The 18,112-nt window shown below is 32.9% G+C and overlaps 1 protein-coding gene across 2 annotated transcripts in view; it reads left to right on the top strand.

The window, feature by feature from the left end:
- Nucleotides 1-878: 878 nt before the first annotated feature.
- The window catches only part of LOC106458719 (transducin-like enhancer protein 4), an 80,479-nt gene continuing 63,245 nt past the window's right edge, over nucleotides 879-18,112 (top strand). For both annotated transcript variants that reach the window (XM_022384988.1, XM_022384987.1), the window contains exons 1-4: nucleotides 879-1,228; nucleotides 10,725-10,828; nucleotides 14,581-14,644; nucleotides 15,735-15,779. In XM_022384988.1, the coding sequence (XP_022240696.1) occupies nucleotides 1,208-1,228; nucleotides 10,725-10,828; nucleotides 14,581-14,644; nucleotides 15,735-15,779 (234 nt within the window). In that variant the 5' untranslated portion in view covers nucleotides 879-1,207. The remainder of the gene's footprint in view (nucleotides 1,229-10,724; nucleotides 10,829-14,580; nucleotides 14,645-15,734; nucleotides 15,780-18,112) is intronic.

Raw genomic sequence — 18,112 nt, 5'->3', positions numbered from 1 at the left:
ATTATTAGCTGCCTTGCCTCTAGTCTTACACTGCTAAATTAGGGACGGCTAACGCAGATAGCCCTCGTGTAGCTTTGCGCGAAATTCATAAAAAACCAACAATCTTTCCTTTAAGTTTCTCTCTTCATTCTTCGGAATGGCCACTTGGAGAGAGCAATCCCACTTTTAATACTCTCTCATTTCTCAATGAAAATCCACTAAGAAAGGACCACTTCGTCTACAAAGCTTCTTTACGCCGTCATTGAAAGTCTACTTGACGTTTTAAACTACTCTTTTTCCCTTAGGGAAAGCGATAAACAAAGGGACTGCCTATACACTAAATTATTGTTCTTATACATTAACTGGCTACTTAGAAAACATATTCTTCCTTTACTAGCTGTTCGTGTCCTGCTACTTGAGCCTCGTGCCCCTTTATGTGCATAACTGCAATTAACGTATATATTCGCTTGATTGCAAAGGTAGCATTTTAGTATATTCTTCGCTGCCAGTACCTAGGGGATTTGTTTAAACTACACCATTTTTCCAAAATATACAGAGGATGAGAAATATTTGTTTTTTACAAAGAGCTTTTGTAACTGCGTGAGCGGCAGTTTTACTTTTTACAATCTATATTTTGTGTCTCCGTTCCAAAGGATTTCGCTTGAATAATGCTCAGTTGTTTTAAGGGAAGTGATCAAGCACCATTGATTCATCATCACATGAAACAGGACGAGATGTGGGCGGAACTATAAGGACACGTGCGTTAGATAGACAGCTGCTAAAACATGGTTGTTATAGCAACGGTTATTTTACTTAGCTGTTTTCGTGTCGCAGAGTTTCATTGGGTGTAAGTGTGAGCGAAGAGTCTGCCGAACCCAGGGGAGTGTTTCAATCCGTGACAGAGAAGTGTCAAGTTTGTCGTTAAGGCCGATGGTTTTTACCTTAGAATGCAGAAATCCAGAGTGTTGCTGGTGAATGTATTGCAAACAGTAACAATCAAGCAGACAAAATATCGGAATTTTCGTGTCATGCAGACTAGCAATTGCGTCACACTCAACCAAAATATCAAACCTGTATGTCTTGAAAAATGTTATCTTTTTGGTGAATTCTAGTAACAGAGTGATTTTCAGAGTGCTTCACTACTTGTGTTATGTAAACACTACATATTTAAAGCAAGCTCATTGTGTTTAATCTCAGTTAAGAAAACTCGTTGACAGCTTCGTGTAGGATGTACCCAAATAGGCACCAGGTATGTATGCATTGTTTCCTCTGTCGTTTCGTAGAAAGGATTAAGGATTCAAGCAGTTGCAAGTTAAAATACATTTCCACGAAGCGTTTACAATACTATTTAATACTACAGTGAGTAAACTTTGTTTGGCGTAGTAATATCCACCCACCCTCCAGTGGCTCATTTCTAAGTATGAAGGATTATGATGATAAAAACTTGGTTTCGATGCCCCTTGTGTGCAGCACAGAAAACCCGTTTTGTAGCTTTGCGCTTAATAACAAACAAGTGATGTGTTAATATGGCAACAAAATGTTTCATTGGTATCGTGTTTCGTTTTCATTGGATATAGATATTTCGTACTTATAAAAAAAATTAAATAAGGTCTTCTCATATTGTCATGGGAAAAATGACTAAGAACTAAAAATAATTCAGGAAAGAAATTAATTTGATTCAACATTTAAGATAATGTATATATTGATTTATAAAAATCGTTTATTTGATTACTTAAAAATCATAATCGTAATTAAATAACATTCAACCTTATATGTACATTGCTTTTGGGTTATCAATAATGAAAACATTTTTTCACCAATACGGTTATTTTTTGTAAATGATAGAAACCACTTTGCACGGATGTTGTTGTTGTTCTTTGTAGTTAAGCACAAAGCTACACAAAGGGCTATCTGTGCTCTGCCCACCATGGGTATCGAAAGCCGGTTTCTAGCGTCGTAAGTCCGCAGACATACCGCTGTGCCACTGGGGGGGGGGGGCTTTGCACTGATACTTGATGTTTCATATCCTGAACATCTCGCTTAGTATTAGAGATGGGGTTAAAAAACATTACTTTTACAACAGATACACTGCGTTAAGGTCGAATGTTCTGTGAGAGTTTAGTTTATGAAACACTAAAATAGAGTCGTACTTTTTCGGGTAACGTACGACAATCTTAAATCTAACTAGCAGCTAATGATAAAACCGGCCTATTAATTATTTTTGTCATTAAATTATTTATAAACGAACGGTAATAGAAACAGTTATTTTCCTAGTGCACAAGAAGTGTAGGTAGGAATAGTGTTCTTGATGTTATTGAGAAGTATATGTAGGAACACAAACATAAGGGCAAAAAAGGATTGCTAGCACAGGAACATATCTCATGTTAGAAAACGATAAATATCGGTAAGAACATTTGTCTTATTAGTAATTAATAAACATTGGCAAAAACATTTGTCTTATTAGTAATTAATAAACATTGGCAAAAGCATTTGTCTTATTAGTAATTAATAAACATTAGCAAAAACATTTGTCTTATTAGTAATGAATAAACATTTGCAAAAACATTTGTCTTATTAGTAATTAATAAACATTGGCAAAAACATTTGTCTTATTAGTAATTGATAAACATTGGCAAAAACATTTGTCTTATTAGTAATTAATAAACATTGGCAAAAACATTTCCCTTGTTTAGTAAATGAAAATTGTTGGATAGCACTTTACTTGCTTACCAAGTGATAATCGTCATTAAAAACATCTTGGTAAACAAGGAGTGTCCATAGGTATACTTCCGTAGTTAGAAAACAAGAAGTGTCAGCAGGAACACTTCTGTAATTTGGACTCAAGGAGCACCGATAGGAACACTCACGTTTTCAAGAAATGCGTTGCAGGAAGTATTATTTAGCCTAAAAGTCGTGTTTGTACATAATATACGTTATTATGCATAAGAAGTTCATATTGAAACCATACAAACCGAATAATCAATATTTTGTGGATCTCTTTCTAGAACTAATAACTACAATAATCAGGCAAAATGACCACCACTGTCTTATATTATATATCAAGTGGTGTTTCTTTCCGTTTTTGTTATCTAGTCTCCCAAAGTTGGCGCACATTACTTTGCTTCTAATTTACAACACTATTTTTCAACTGGTGCTAACAAAGTGTAAATTGGACTTTGAGATAGGCATTGAATAACTTTTATATCGTAACTTCTGTTTTTATTCTCCATATACTTCTTATTCAGTGGAGTAGACATTTTGGAAAATCATCCTCTTTAAATGAAACTCCTGAAGTAATTTAATCTCTTCCACTGGGTATTGCACAATGATGCGACACTGTTTCTTCTTCATAATACCACAAATTTCAACAATATTGCACTACTGCACCATAAGCTTAATTCTACATTGTTCTAGAGAATCGTCATTATTCACTGATCATTTACTGCGTGTAACGCAATTAAAATAAGTGTAAATGATTCAAAACAGCTGTTAAATATAACATAGGCTTGCGAATTTAAACTACATGAAAATTGTTTTGGTTATAACGGGTTTTTCATAATTCACCAGATTTTGAACATAATATTCGTTTTTTTTTCTATCACGTAAGGATGTTTTACAAATCTTACTTAGATTAAATTATTATTTGGTTTACATTTTTTATTATTATGTTTGTTAACAAAAACACAAATAAACTGAATAAAAGGGAAGAACATTGATATCAAACGAATATCATCTTGATGTTTCTTGTGTGAAATCTATGTCTTTTAGTCTCAACACTACATGTTGTGGTCTTTCTTTGTGGTATTGCGTCTGGAGAATCTTGTTTCAATGACTAGAAGTAATCAGCAATCATGCTCGTGTTCCACCTTCCCTGACACCTCCTCTCCATTTCCCTGATGTCTTGTTTAAACCTTTCCCATTTTTCTTCACTGACGGTACCGAAATGTTCAGGGAAATAGTCAATATGTGTGAGTGCAAGAAATGAACTTTCAAGTTAATATTACAACCAAACTCTTTGAATTTTTCGAGCATGTTATTGACAATATTTTCGTAATTTTGGTCCTTGATGTTTCCTAAAAATGTACAAAAACATCTTTAAAGGCAATCCACTCTTCTTTTGCAACATTCCTCCTTGTCTTTTCGAACTGTTTATCCGAAGTAAATTTCCTAATCTAAGGTTCAACAAAAATCTCTTCTTTAAGTTTCGCTCCTGAAAGAGCTGGGAATTGCCACATACATACTTAAAACAGTCGCCTTCTTTGTCTAAGGCCTTTACAAACTGCTTCATCAAGCCCAGTTTTATGTGAGGTGGAGGTAATAGGACATTCTTTGTGTCAACCAAACTTTCACGTTCAATGTATTTCGATCGTGGTATCAGGCTGATTCTGCCTAGCCATTGCTTTTTTATCCAGTGCTGATTTCGTACTCTGCTGTCCCATTCACACAAAAAATATGGAAACTTTTTTATAACTGGATTATTGACCCAACAACATACAAAGGACTTTTAAGAATCCACAAAATAGCCAACCATGTTTTTTTGTATTTGACCTTATTAAGAAGAAGTTCGAGATTTTTGTACGTTCACCGAATGAGCAATAGGAACAGATGCATATATGTTACCATTGTGAAGGAAAACACCTTTTAGACATCTTTTGGAAGAATCAATGAGCAATCATCACTCACTTGGTTGACAGACTGCAGCTCCTTGCATTGGTATTAATTCAGCAATATTGTTATAATAAATTAGTGAACCTTCTTGCGAAAAGTATGGTATAAACTCTTTCTCACGATTTTACCAGTAAAATGATATCTCTGTAGAAAGTAATTCTTAGCTCGAAGTCTGGACCCCAAAATCTCTGAAAAATCCTTTGGAAGGCCCAAATCTCTAACCAAATCATCAAATTTACCTTGTGTGAAAAGTTATGGTTCACCAGACGTTTCAGGTATAAAACAATCTCTATCATCATTCTATTACATCAGAATCAGACGAAATTGTATCAAGAGTCTCCGTTGGAGTAGGTACAGGTGCAAAAGGTCTATGAGCAACAGGTTTTATAGCAGATTGAAGGTTCGTGTAAGAAATTTCCTTTTATTTCGAGTGCTGTAGCCTTGCCCGTCTCTGTGGTTTCTAGGTTTATGCCAGACCACTGGAATTCCAAAAGGCAACTACTTTTTCTTACCTTTAGTTCACTGTCTCAACTCTTCGACAAAAATGGTGCAAACATTGTGCGGGGCCCATGATTTGTCTTGGTACCCAAGTTTTATTCCAAAATACGAGTATTACGCTTTTTTTGACGAATTCTGTAATGTTTTGCCTTTGTTTCTTTACAACGAATTTTCCACAAATATAATAGAATATGTTTGGGCCATTTACACAACTTATTGTTGCCATAACGACAAATAAATAATATTGAAAAGAAAAAATAATTTCAAAGTGCACCTATAAACAAATACTATCCAGAAATGACACGTCATGCGGCTTGTTAACGGTTAATATACTAGCGGTGTGTTTCTCGTGGGTTCTAGAACGATCGATAGGACTCTTACGTCGCGATTAGTCTAGAGAAATCATTAGCCAGTGGTTGTCAACATTTTAAGCATAACAAAATTTTGATTTTTTATGAAAAGTCTGTATGTGATGGAGAAAAAAATGGATATCATTTTCGTATTCTGCTTACAGGAATTACCATAGAACATGTAAAACGTTCAAGAGAATAAAATCATCGCCGACTTATAATCAGTTTACATAATATTTATTAGCAATGTATGAGAAACTCTTCATGAATAGTGTGCTGCTACAAATAGACTGTGTTAAAATGAACATCATGTAAGTAGCACAATTTAGTGGCAGGTGGGAAAATAAGGCCATCTTAGTTTTGAATATGATTTTCACCAATTAAGATGAATATAATAAAAAAGCATATAGTTTTAAAATTACTCTTTGTAATTACGTCATTTTTAGTTAAAATGGAAATAGATCTTTTTAGATGTTGAAAAGGTTGATTAATTGTGGTTGTGGGCCATTTTACCTGTAAGATGGATAATACGGACCCATCCCCCTATGATGGGGATAATTGGCCCCATCTAACTCACAAAAAATACAACTTAAAATATATGCTGCAATTAAGTCACTTAACTCATAATTTAAACGTTCTCGGCACCATACGGATTACCTAGGACAATGGCACCAAAAAAATTAAACCTAAATACAAAAACTTACATGAGTGCAAGTGTTGGATAAAACGGCCACATCCCCACGGCTAGGCAGCTTCTTATCCTAAGCCACTTATCGTAAAACAATAGCACGCTATCGAAAATCAGTGTGTGTGTTTTTTTACAGTATATTTGCCTGTCTATAAATCCCCATTGTCCGAAATCAACAAAGTGAAATACCAGAAATATCTAATTTATATACATAAAAAATTAAGAGTATTCCCTTTGACCAAAGTTGTTAAAAAAGAAAAAAATTAGTCGCGCATTTATCATTCACATTCGCACCGGTATGTTTATGCACGGGGTCACACGTCATAACTAATAATATACAAAGGTGGTCGTTTTTTATCGAAGGTGACCGTACTACCTTGAGTTTTTCTTAACAAAACCCTGAGGCTGATTATCAGAACACATTTACAATCAAGCATTGTGTAATTGCACATAATGACCAACAAAGACTTATTCCATTGAACTTTGTAACACCTTGTATAGATTTAATTATTACACGCTACTCCCATTGTGAGTCTTTTGAAATCCGTTTGACTTTTTTGTGTGGTCCTCTGTGTTAACTCTTTAATCCTGGCTGAACTAATTAAATGAATATTATTGCTCAAAGCTGACTTTGTGGAAACTATGTTTGATACTATCAATGTAAGCTTTCTTCACGAAAAATAAAACATCATATATAATATTATCTATTAAAATTTCCGTTTTCTAAATTTAACCTTTAAGAGTAAAAGCTTTATGGTATTGAAAAATAAACTATATTTTCCATTTTTTAAACTTTTCTAACTGGCATTTATTTCGTCTTCGGGGTTGACACGGCGTGGTAGTTAGGGCGCACGACTCGCAATCGAGGTACACGAGTTCGAAACCCCGTCGCCGAGCATTCTCGTCCTATATGGTTGCTGTCTGGGCCGGCCACTCGGGTGTAAACATTCTTGGTTTACAAAAATACCGGCCGACCCCAAATTAATTGGGATTAAAGTCGTTACGGAGAAGCCCCCCAGTGGCACAGTCTGTGGGCATTCAACGTATCGAAACCGGGTTTCGATACCCGTGTTGGGCTGAGCACAGACAACCCTTTGTATAGCTTTGTGTTTAACTACAAACACACGTTGCGAAGAAGAATATCTATTCCATCTTTACCTTATCAGGAAAACAAAAAGCATTTCCTGGTCATAATTAAACTGTTTTCCCAGTTTTGGTTCACGCAAAATATTACAGATATAGAGATAATAAATACAGTTTTAAACTTTAAGATAATCTTGACAAACTAAAATTGAAGGATGTGAACTATAAAGAGACGAGCATTTATCAAGGCGAATCATAGTATTTACTTTTTTTTTCTGTGTTTCTAAACTAAGCCATGATATCCATTCGTGAGCATGTTTCGCGTGATTAAATTACACAGAATAGCACGTGCTAATCATGGTGAGTCTTATTTTTCATGCTGTCCTGCTTTTAACAACCTAGCTTTTTAATATCCGGAAGTATCAGAGTACTTGAATTAATCCATAGTGTGTATTCATATTATTTTAGTTTAATGTTTATATTACTCAGGTCGTTGATACTCGTGACTTTTTATTGCACTTAACGAGCAATGGTATCCCATTACGAGCGAAACTGTGTTGATATTCCACAGAGTGCTTGACTTCTGATCTTGAGTGATGAATGCCTAAAACCGACACTTTGCAAAATGAAAGCGATTTATGGGATAAGATGACAGCGGCGTATATATACTTATATCTGTATTTACTGTAAATATTGTGAAGTGTATGTCAAAATAATCACTTGGAAAAGCATTATAATCATTGGATGAAAGTGATCTGTTAATTTACAAAGTTCTAGGTATCTGTTAGTTTCGTTTCTCCTCGTTGCCCATTTTAATCTAGTTCTTTAGAAACGCGAAACGTTCAGTGATAGTCTGGAAACTGTTCTATACATTATCAGAAATAGATACTTGAGAATCGATATGTAATATTTTGTATGCTATCAGGAAGTTAAGGTCAGGATAATATTCTTATTTCTTTGAGAAGTTACCCAGTAACAATATAAAAAGGATTTAAAATAGAATGTTGTAAATTTGAATTCCGTTGAACATACAAACTTATTCTGTTTCGGGATAAAAAGGAAATATTTAATTATATTCATGATAGAAAGATTACTGTTATTTGATTCGTGATAGAAAAATGATATAATTTGATTCATGATAGAAAGAGTACTGTTATCTGATTCATTATAAAAACTACTGTTAGCTTATTCATGATGGAAAGATTACTGTTATTTGATTCATGATAGAAAAAGTGATATATGATTCGTGATAGAAAGAGTGTGGTAATTTGATTCATGATAGAAAGAGTGATGTAATTTGATTCATGATAAAAAGAGTGCTGTAATTTGATTCATGATAAAAAGAGTGCTGTAATTTGATTCATGATAGAAAGAGTGTTGTAATATGATTCATGATAGAAAGAGTGCTGTAATTTGATTCATGATAGAAAGAGTGTTGTAATTTGATTCGTGATAGAAAGAGTGTTGTAATTTGATTCGTGATAGGAAGAGTGATATAATTTAATTCATGATAGAAAGAGTGTGGTCATTTGATTCACGATAGAAAGAGTGCTGTAATTTGATTCATGATAAAAAGAGTGCTGTAAGTTGATTCATGATAGAAAGAGTGTTGTAATTTGATTCATGATAAAAAGAGTGTTGTAATTTGATTCGTGATAGAAAGAGTGTTGTAATTTGATTCATGATAAAAAGAGTGTTGTAATTTGATTCGTGATAGAAAGAGTGCTGTAATTTGATTCATGATAAAAAGAGTGCTGTAATTTGATTCATGATAGAAAGAGTGCTGTAATTTGATTCATGATAGAAAGAGTGTTGTAATTTGATTCATGATAGAAAGAGTGTTGTAGTTTGATTCATGATAGACAGAGTGTTGTAATTTGATTCATTATAGAAAGAGTGTTGTAATTTGATTCATGATAAAAAGAGTGTTGTAATTTGATTCGTGATAGAAAGAGTGCTGTAATTTGATTCGTGATAAAAATAGTGTTGTAATTTGATTCATGATAGAAAGAGTGCTGTAATTTGATTCATGATAGAAAGAGTGCTGTAATTTGATTCATGATAAAAAGAGTGTTGTAATTTGATTCATGATAGAGAGAGTGCTGTAATTTGATTCATGATAAAAAGAGTGTTGTAATTTGATTCATGATAGAAAGAGTGCTGTAATTTGATTCATGACAGAAAGAGTGCTGTAATTTGATTCATGATAGAAAGAGTGTTGTAATTTGATTAATGATAAAAGAATGCTGTAACTTGATTCATGATAGAAAGAGTGCTGTAATTTTATTCGTGATAGAAAGAGTGATATAATTTAATTCATGATAGAAAGAGTACTGTTATCTGATTCATTATAAAAATTACCGTTAGCTTATTCATGATAGAAAGATTACTGTTATTTGATTCATGATAGAAAGAGTGCTGTAATTTGATTCGTGATAGAAAGAATGTTGTAATTTGATTCGTGATAGAAAGAGTGATATAATTTAATTCATGATAGAAAGAGTACTGTTATCTGATTCATTATAAAATTACTTTTAGCTTATTCGTGATAGAAAGAGTGATATAATATGATTCGTGATAGAAAGAATGCTGTAATTTGATTCATGAATGAAAACAGTACCGTTATCTAATTCGTTAGAGAAACAGTGCTGTTAGCTCATTCATGAAAAGAAATACTGTTATTTGATTCATTATAGAGATGGCACTCTACTTTTGTTCTATTTTAGTACCGAATACTAAACAGGAAAAGTAATTTGAACTTCCTGCTCTGAAGGCATCTGAAAACGCAAGTTTTCCGTCTGTTTGATTTCCCTGCTGTTGTTACCATGTGCATCATAAAAAAGCTATATGAAGATAAAAAAACACATAAGTTGTAAACAGATAGGCAATGAAGCTTCGTAGAACAGACATGTTTTTCTTATTTTGGTCAAACATTAAGAACTAACTAATAACCAGTTATGTATATGAGTTACTAAAGAGTATATTTTGTGCATAAGCGTGAATATATATATAATAGTGACTTTATTGAACTAAACTATAAGTGAATTTTATTGAATATTCGTTTCAACATTATGATATTAGAATGAAATAAAATAATTAGTTTGAGTCAAAAATATCATACAATTTTCAAAAGAATGATAAATTTCAAATCTAAGACCGAGAACATGAATATAATTTACAAAAAATAACCAATATTTCTAAATACAATTTATCATGCAACTTGCAAGGACACTACTGGACAAATTATTAGATGTCGGAATACAAATATTACTTAAAATTGCTCCAAACATCCGTTGTTTGGTAGGCGGTTACAAATAGTATTGAATACATAGCTAGTTTAAATTTGAACTTTACCACATCTTGAAGACTGAGAAAATAGTTCCGAAAAGAAAGTAGTTCCGAAAAATACAGAACAATAAACTTATTGAGAAAACAACATTATATTCGTCTTGTTTCAGGGTTCAGCCCCACAGCCTAGCAGACAGTCTTTTAAATTTACTGTTGGTGATACGTGCGAGAGAATCAAGGAAGAATTCAACTACCTCCAAGCTCAGTATCACAGGTTAGTGTGTGAATGGAGACTTGAATTAGTTAATGAGCATCGATTACATAACTTAATACATGCTGTAACTTGTAAGAATTACATGACCTCTCCCAAAACCTTTTTTTTTTGTCTTATAGAACTCTTGCTACATTTTTTAATTCACGTAATTGTTACATTCATCGTATAGTTTCCAGTTAGCATCAGAACAGTTGGCAATTTTAAGATAATTTCTTATTAGAGGACAGTGTACCTGTAAATAAAAGATTTAAAACAATCTTTAAATATCGATGTTCCAGTTTTGTCTTCGTCAGAATGATGAGGTTTGAAATAATACTAATTCCTATAAGCATGTTAGTTACTTGTGTGTGTGTTGTAAAGTTTCCAAGAATTCTAAATTTCAAAATCACAATGCTGTAAAACAATGTTACAGAACAATAAGGCCAGAATAAAGGCTAAGTGTGTACAGAAGAATAATCGGTTTACTGATTTACAGTTTTAGGTTATCTGAAATAATGTCTTACTCTTCTCGGTATTTTAGTTATAATAACACATAAGAGCTAGCGACCATATTGTTTGGTCAAATATTGCATTAATATTACAGCTTTCGTCATCATAATATCTGTAAGTTCTTGGTCAGTCTTACGGTATAGGAAATATTCAGATTTTTTAAAGTACACTGCTTAACATGTTAAGGATTTCTTAGCGGTAAGGAATGGTCAGTTGGATATAATGTTTTACTGTGTAGTAATATTTGGATATTTCAAATGCGCAGGTAGATTTTGTATAACTTATTGACTAGACTAAGAATGTATGGATATTATAGACGTACAGATACAATTAGCATAAAGTACTGCTTAGCAATGTATGGATGTTCTAGTTAATACAGTGTGTTGTTTAGCAACATGTGGGTGTTATAGACCTTCAGGTACGATTTGTCTAAAGCTCTGTTTAGCAACGTATGGTAATTGTAGTGAGTATAATGTACTGCTTAACAACGTATGGAAGTTCTAATGAACATTGTATACTGTTTAGCAGTATATTGATGTTCTAGTTAATATAGTGTACTGTTGAGCAACCTATGGATGTTTTAGCAACGTATGGGAGTTGTAGTGAGTATAGTGTACTGTTTAGCAACGTATGGAAGTTCTAATGAACATAGTATACTGTTTAGCAGTGTATGGATGTTCCAGTTAATATAGTGTACTGTTTAGCAACGTATGGAAGTTCTAATGAACATAGTATACTGTTTAACAGTGTATGAATGTTCTAGTTAATATAGTGTACTGTTTAGCAACGTATGGAAGTTCTAATGAACATAGTATACTGTATAGCAGTGTATGGATGTTCCAGTTAATATAGTGTACTGTTTAGCAACGTATGGGAGTTGTAGTGAGTATATAGTGTACTGTTTAGCAACGTATGGGAGTTGTAGTGAGTATATAGTGTACTGTTTAGCAACGTATGGGAGTTGTAGTGAGTATATAGTGTACTGTTTAGCAACGTATGGGAGTTGTAGTGAGTATATAGTGTACTGTTTAGCAATGTACGGTTGTTCTGTCTGAAGAAGGTAGGTCAATGTTCTGTCGAAACATGTTGTATTTTCCCCTAAAATAAAACATTTTTTTATGCTTACAAATCGTTGTTTTTCAATTTACTATAATATATTGATATTTAATCTAGTATAATTTACTGTTTAAAAACATATAGACGTTGTATACAAACAGTATTAGCTACTAAATTATACATTTTTTTTATCAGATTAGTAACTTTGATTCCCGTTCGACCTCTGTTTTCTTTATTGAAAGATCTTTAGTTTCAGAGGGCAGGATGTTGCTATTAAAGTTTTCATTACTTCTATATCCTGAATAACTAATTAAGGCTTTCCTAGATGTACAAGTATATTTATTAAGACGTAACATTCAAAGATTTTCGAGTATTGTTGACGAACAAGTCGTTAATTTTCTTAGCTTACAGGTGTTGTTAATAAAATATAATGTTTACAAGCTTAAAACTCTCATTATTGAAATATTTTTGTAGTAAGGTATAGTCTAGCAAACGTACAGGCACGGTTAACGTTAATTGTTTATCGCTTGAGGAATTGTCTAGAAATTTAAGTATATATGAGAAACATATTTTTACCTCATTCACTTTACTTTGATATCATTGGTAAATATAAAATGAAAAGCACGATGAAATGTTTCTGAAACAATAGATTCCGCTGATGTGATAAACGTTAAATTGCTCTTTAGTTTTTAGTTGTTCTCAATTAGCGTACACTAAGTGGCCACTTCATTTTGATCCGAACACACACACACGCAAACATTTGAATAATACTCCACATGGTTGCATGTATTTAGCACCATAACAAGGATTTCTCTGAAATTCGATGATGTGATTTCTCGTCCAGAGAAGCAGCTTCATCAAGGAATTGTTCTTTGATCATCTGTCGTTCGATTCTGCCAATAATGCCATCGGGAGGAATATGTCAGTCAAAGTAAAACTGTGGCTGCTAGCTACTAGTAACAGACGAAAGGAAAAGTCGATTAGACAAGCTTATAAAGTGCAACAGGCCTCCGACTCAGTATTAGTAGTCAACATTTGAATATATTTAATTGTATCATGCAGATACAACAAGTACAGAAACAGCTTATCCCTGATGTGAACAAAAAAGCATGGCTTCATTTGTCCATAGTACAAAGTGTACTAAAGACAGAGTAGTGTCATAGTGAAACCTATAAAAGGGGTTAGTCTTGCTTCTTTTGTTGCAAATATGTAAGCTGCAGGGATGATGTAGCGACACGTGGAAAGTTCTTGTAGTAAGGTTTGGGTTAATTTATTCCTTTAGAAGGAAGAATTATCCAGAGTGAGTAAGGTTTGAGTTAATTTATTCCTTTAGAAGGATGAACTATCCAGAGTGAGTAAGGTTTGGGTTAATTTATTCCTTCAGAAGGAAGAATTATCCAGAGTGAGTAAGGTTTGAGTTAATTTATTCCTTTAGAAAGATGAATTATCCAGAGTGATTTAAATCTTCTTGCCGATCATTCTCACCACTCAATGCTGCATTTCTACCCTAATGCATAAGTACCCTTTTAAGACGATAACACAGAAACTCACCATATACTTGTGTTTTTCCGAAATTGATTTCAAAGGCATGACTTCGGTCATCTTCCTTGTTCAACAACACAGACATCACTTCTTTGAAACAAACACCGCGTTCATTACCGTACTTTCTACCTGTGAATAGGGTGCAATCCAACCAAACACCTTCTGCCTTCTTGTAGTGCTTATATGATACCGAGCCCTAGAAAGATGGTTTAAACCGAGATAAGGTAGTGGTCTATAAAATGGTAAAAACTCAGTAGCAAATACTTTATTCTAACATAAATAAATATTTCATTTTAAATTGAATTTGTTTAGAAATTATAAAATTCCATACATGGTAATTTTGAAATGTAGTTCCTGAAAGCGTAGAGCACGACGCATTTTTGTATGGTTTCACATAAAATTCATTTCTTCTCGTTCCAGTTCGTAATTATGAATTTTCAAAGTTACCAGTGATGTTTATTTTTCATATATATATATTCTGTTTTAATTCACAATTATGCAATGAATGATTTTGTTTTCCTAAAAAGGATATTGAAGTTCAAAAATGATAAAAACTCACATCAAGAGGCTACAATTTTAAAACTTCACTCAAAAAAAGTCCAATACTTTAAAAAAGAGCACTAATATCATATAACTTACAAGTTTTTTCCTGTTTTTTTTTGTAGCCTAAAAATGAATTTCGAAAAACTGGCAAGCGAAAAGACAGAAATGCAGCGGCATTACGTTATGGTAAGTATAAAGTTATTAAGTTTAATTGCACTTTCGAACGTCTGAAACTTCGTAAAACTTTGGTTAATCTGATACAGAGAACAACTTTAAGTACAATATTAACCTGTAAATAATATAATACAGGGCCACTAGTTATAGTAAGTGCTACTATATACTGAACGTGCAATGTTGTGATGCTATAAGGTATTCTGATAGATAGTCTCTACCGTATAATACGTACCATGACACTAAGTTTAATTTCATGTGTGACTCTATGGGCGACCTGATACAAAGATGGTAACTATAATGTAACCAAGTGTAACTGCGATATGACACCGTATTAGTCTACGATAGATCATCTTATCCAATTACTATACATCGAAGACATCTTGAAACTTTGAAAGATTTATTGTATATTGGAACTCCATAGTCGTCTTGTCCAACCACTAAACATTACAACAGTATTTCACCTTTAGACGTCTGCGTATATTTTGGAATGCTCTATAAATTGTCTAGTCTAATCATTAAATACTACAACAATATTTCACCATTAGAGATTTTCATGTATTTTGGAAAGCCATTCAGATTATCCAGTCTGATCACTAAACGCTATATCAATATTGCATCTTTAATACGTCGCGTGCAGTTTGGATAGACTTAAAGATTATCAAATCCAATCAAGAAACACTAAATCAATATTGCATCTTTAAGGGTGTCTATGTATATTTTGGAAAGCCCTATAGATTAATTACCCTGTCTAATAATTTAAAGTTACACTATAAAGTGGTATGAAGTTTACCATAGATCCAGTAGGATCTCTTCGGCGCTCATGTACTTAGTTTTGATTTTTTTATTATCCTTTCTCTACTACATTCTTCGGTAAGATAATAAAAAAACACTTTTCTTCGGGAACTAAAGTATACTCTCGACACAGATTATCATAAAGAGTTAAATATTCTCAGCATTTCATCCACGCTCTATTCAGTCACTACTTTCTACATCACACGAGTTAATTTTTATCCGTGTCCTTCTTATTGATGGCTTGAAATGCTTTTGTTACTTACTTGTATTTTTTTATAAGTTAACTGACTTATTTTTGTTCATATTCTAGTATTACGAGATGTCGTATGGATTGAACGTAGAAATGCATAAGCAGGTAAGTACACACAGTTAATGATTTGAATGGATTTCAACGATAAAACAATTAGGGTATGATAAAATCAAATCTTCATTTTCGCAAAATTTGAGATCTTGATGTTTGTAAATATACTTTCAGTTTTATTTCCGAACAGCAAAATTTTCCGATACTTCTCATATCTCTCGAATATTACACGGTTTCTTGGGTGTAAATCTCGATGAACAACCGGTTTGTTATCCATATCAATTAGACTGATCCGAATCATCCAAATCAGAGAAAGCAAAACATCTCGAACATGGTTCCATTTTACCATTGAACATCAATAACATCCTGTGACTTTCACTCCACCAAATGAATTAATAAATCTATTGAAGAAAGTCATGCCTGCCGAAAATATGTATATATTTATAGTTAAATTTACAACTCAACATTTATTTACAGAATGATTCATAATTTCTCAGACTGATTAATTAATTGTGACATAATACATTATTAGTGGATTTCGAATTCAGCTTTTCAAACTGTAATCTTACTCTTTCTCACGATAAGTCTTTAAAACATATATTCACACTAATTTTAACACGTAATCAAAAACAATTATTTTCTAAGTTTGGGCTCATTGCTCATTCATAACAAACTTTTAATTACATTTTTCAAGTAATTGATCGTCATTTCTGTCTACATAGTGTGAACTTAATTCCAGATTTACTTTTGTATTTAAGTGTAATGTGCTCAGCTCACTGTATTCAGTTACTTCATTATACGTGTTTCTATATATATACTGGGTTATGCGTGTTTCCATATATGTATATATAAAGAAATTAATATACAGAGATGCATGTATGTTTTATGTACTTAAAAATCATATGTGGTTGATATATATTATAGCTGTAAAAGACTAAAGAATCTCTATGTTTTATAGAATTTATAACGTATAATTCACACCAAATTAAATTTTAGTTTCTCTGTAGATATTGAAATCAAAACAGCATGATACTAAATATTTCTTTTTATATAGCTACACAGTTATGTCCAAGTTATTCAGCGGATTCTTGCATATATATTACTTACTCAGGAACATCCCTCCACATATATTACTTACTTAGGAACATCCCTCCATATATATTACTTACTTAAGACCATCACTCCACATATATTACTTACTTAGGGCCATCACTCCACATATATTACTTATTAGGAACATCCCTCCATATATATTACTTACTTAAGACCATCACTCCACATATATTACTTACTTAGGAACATCCCTCCATATATATTACTTACTTAAGGCCATCACTCCACATATATTACTTACTTAGGGCCATCACTCTACATATATTACTTACTCAGGAACATCACTCCACATATATTACTTACTTAGGGCCATCACTCCACATACATTATTTAATTAGGAACATCACTCCACATACATTACTTACTTAGAAACATCACTCCACCACATATATTATTTAATTAGGAACACCATTCAAGACATATTACTTAGTTAGAAACATAACTCGACATATATTACTTACTTAGGGTCATCAGTCCACATACATTACTTACTTAGGAACATAACTCCACATATATTACTTACTTAGGGTCATCACTCCACATATATTACTTATTTAGGCCCATCATTCCACATACATTACTTACTTAGGAACATAACTCGACATATATTACTTACTTAGGAACATAACTCCACATATATTACTTACTTAGGGCCATCACTCCGCATACATTACTTACTTAGAGCCATCACTCCACATATATTACTTACTTAAGGCCATCACTCCGAATATATTACTTAATTAGGGCCATAACTCCACATATATATATTACTTAGGGCCATCACTCCACATATATTACTTACTTAGGAACATAACTCCACATATATTACTTACTTAGGGCCATCACTCTACATATATTACTTACTTAGTAACACTACTCCGAATATATTACTTACTTAGGGCCATCACTCCACATATATTACTTACTTAGGAACATAACTCCACATATATTACTTACTTAGGGCTATCACTCCACATACATTACTTACTTAGGAACATAACTCCACATATATTACTTACTTAGGGCCATCACTCCACATATATTACTTACTTAGGGCCATCACTCCGAATATATTACTTACTTAGGGCCATAACTCCACATATATTACTTACTTAGTGCCATCACTCCACATATATTACTTACTTAGGGCCATCACTCCACATATATTACTTACTTAGGGCCATCACTCCGAATATATTACTTACTTAGGGCCATAACTCCACATATATTACTTACTTAGGGCCATCACTCCGAATATATTACTTACTTAGGGC

The sequence above is a fragment of the Limulus polyphemus genome, unplaced genomic scaffold (assembly GCF_000517525.1).
Source record: "Limulus polyphemus unplaced genomic scaffold, Limulus_polyphemus-2.1.2 Scaffold504, whole genome shotgun sequence".
Lineage (NCBI taxonomy): Eukaryota > Metazoa > Arthropoda > Merostomata > Xiphosura > Limulidae > Limulus > Limulus polyphemus.
The sequence above is the reverse complement of the archived record's forward strand: the minus strand, read 5'-3'. Positions and strand labels throughout refer to the sequence as shown.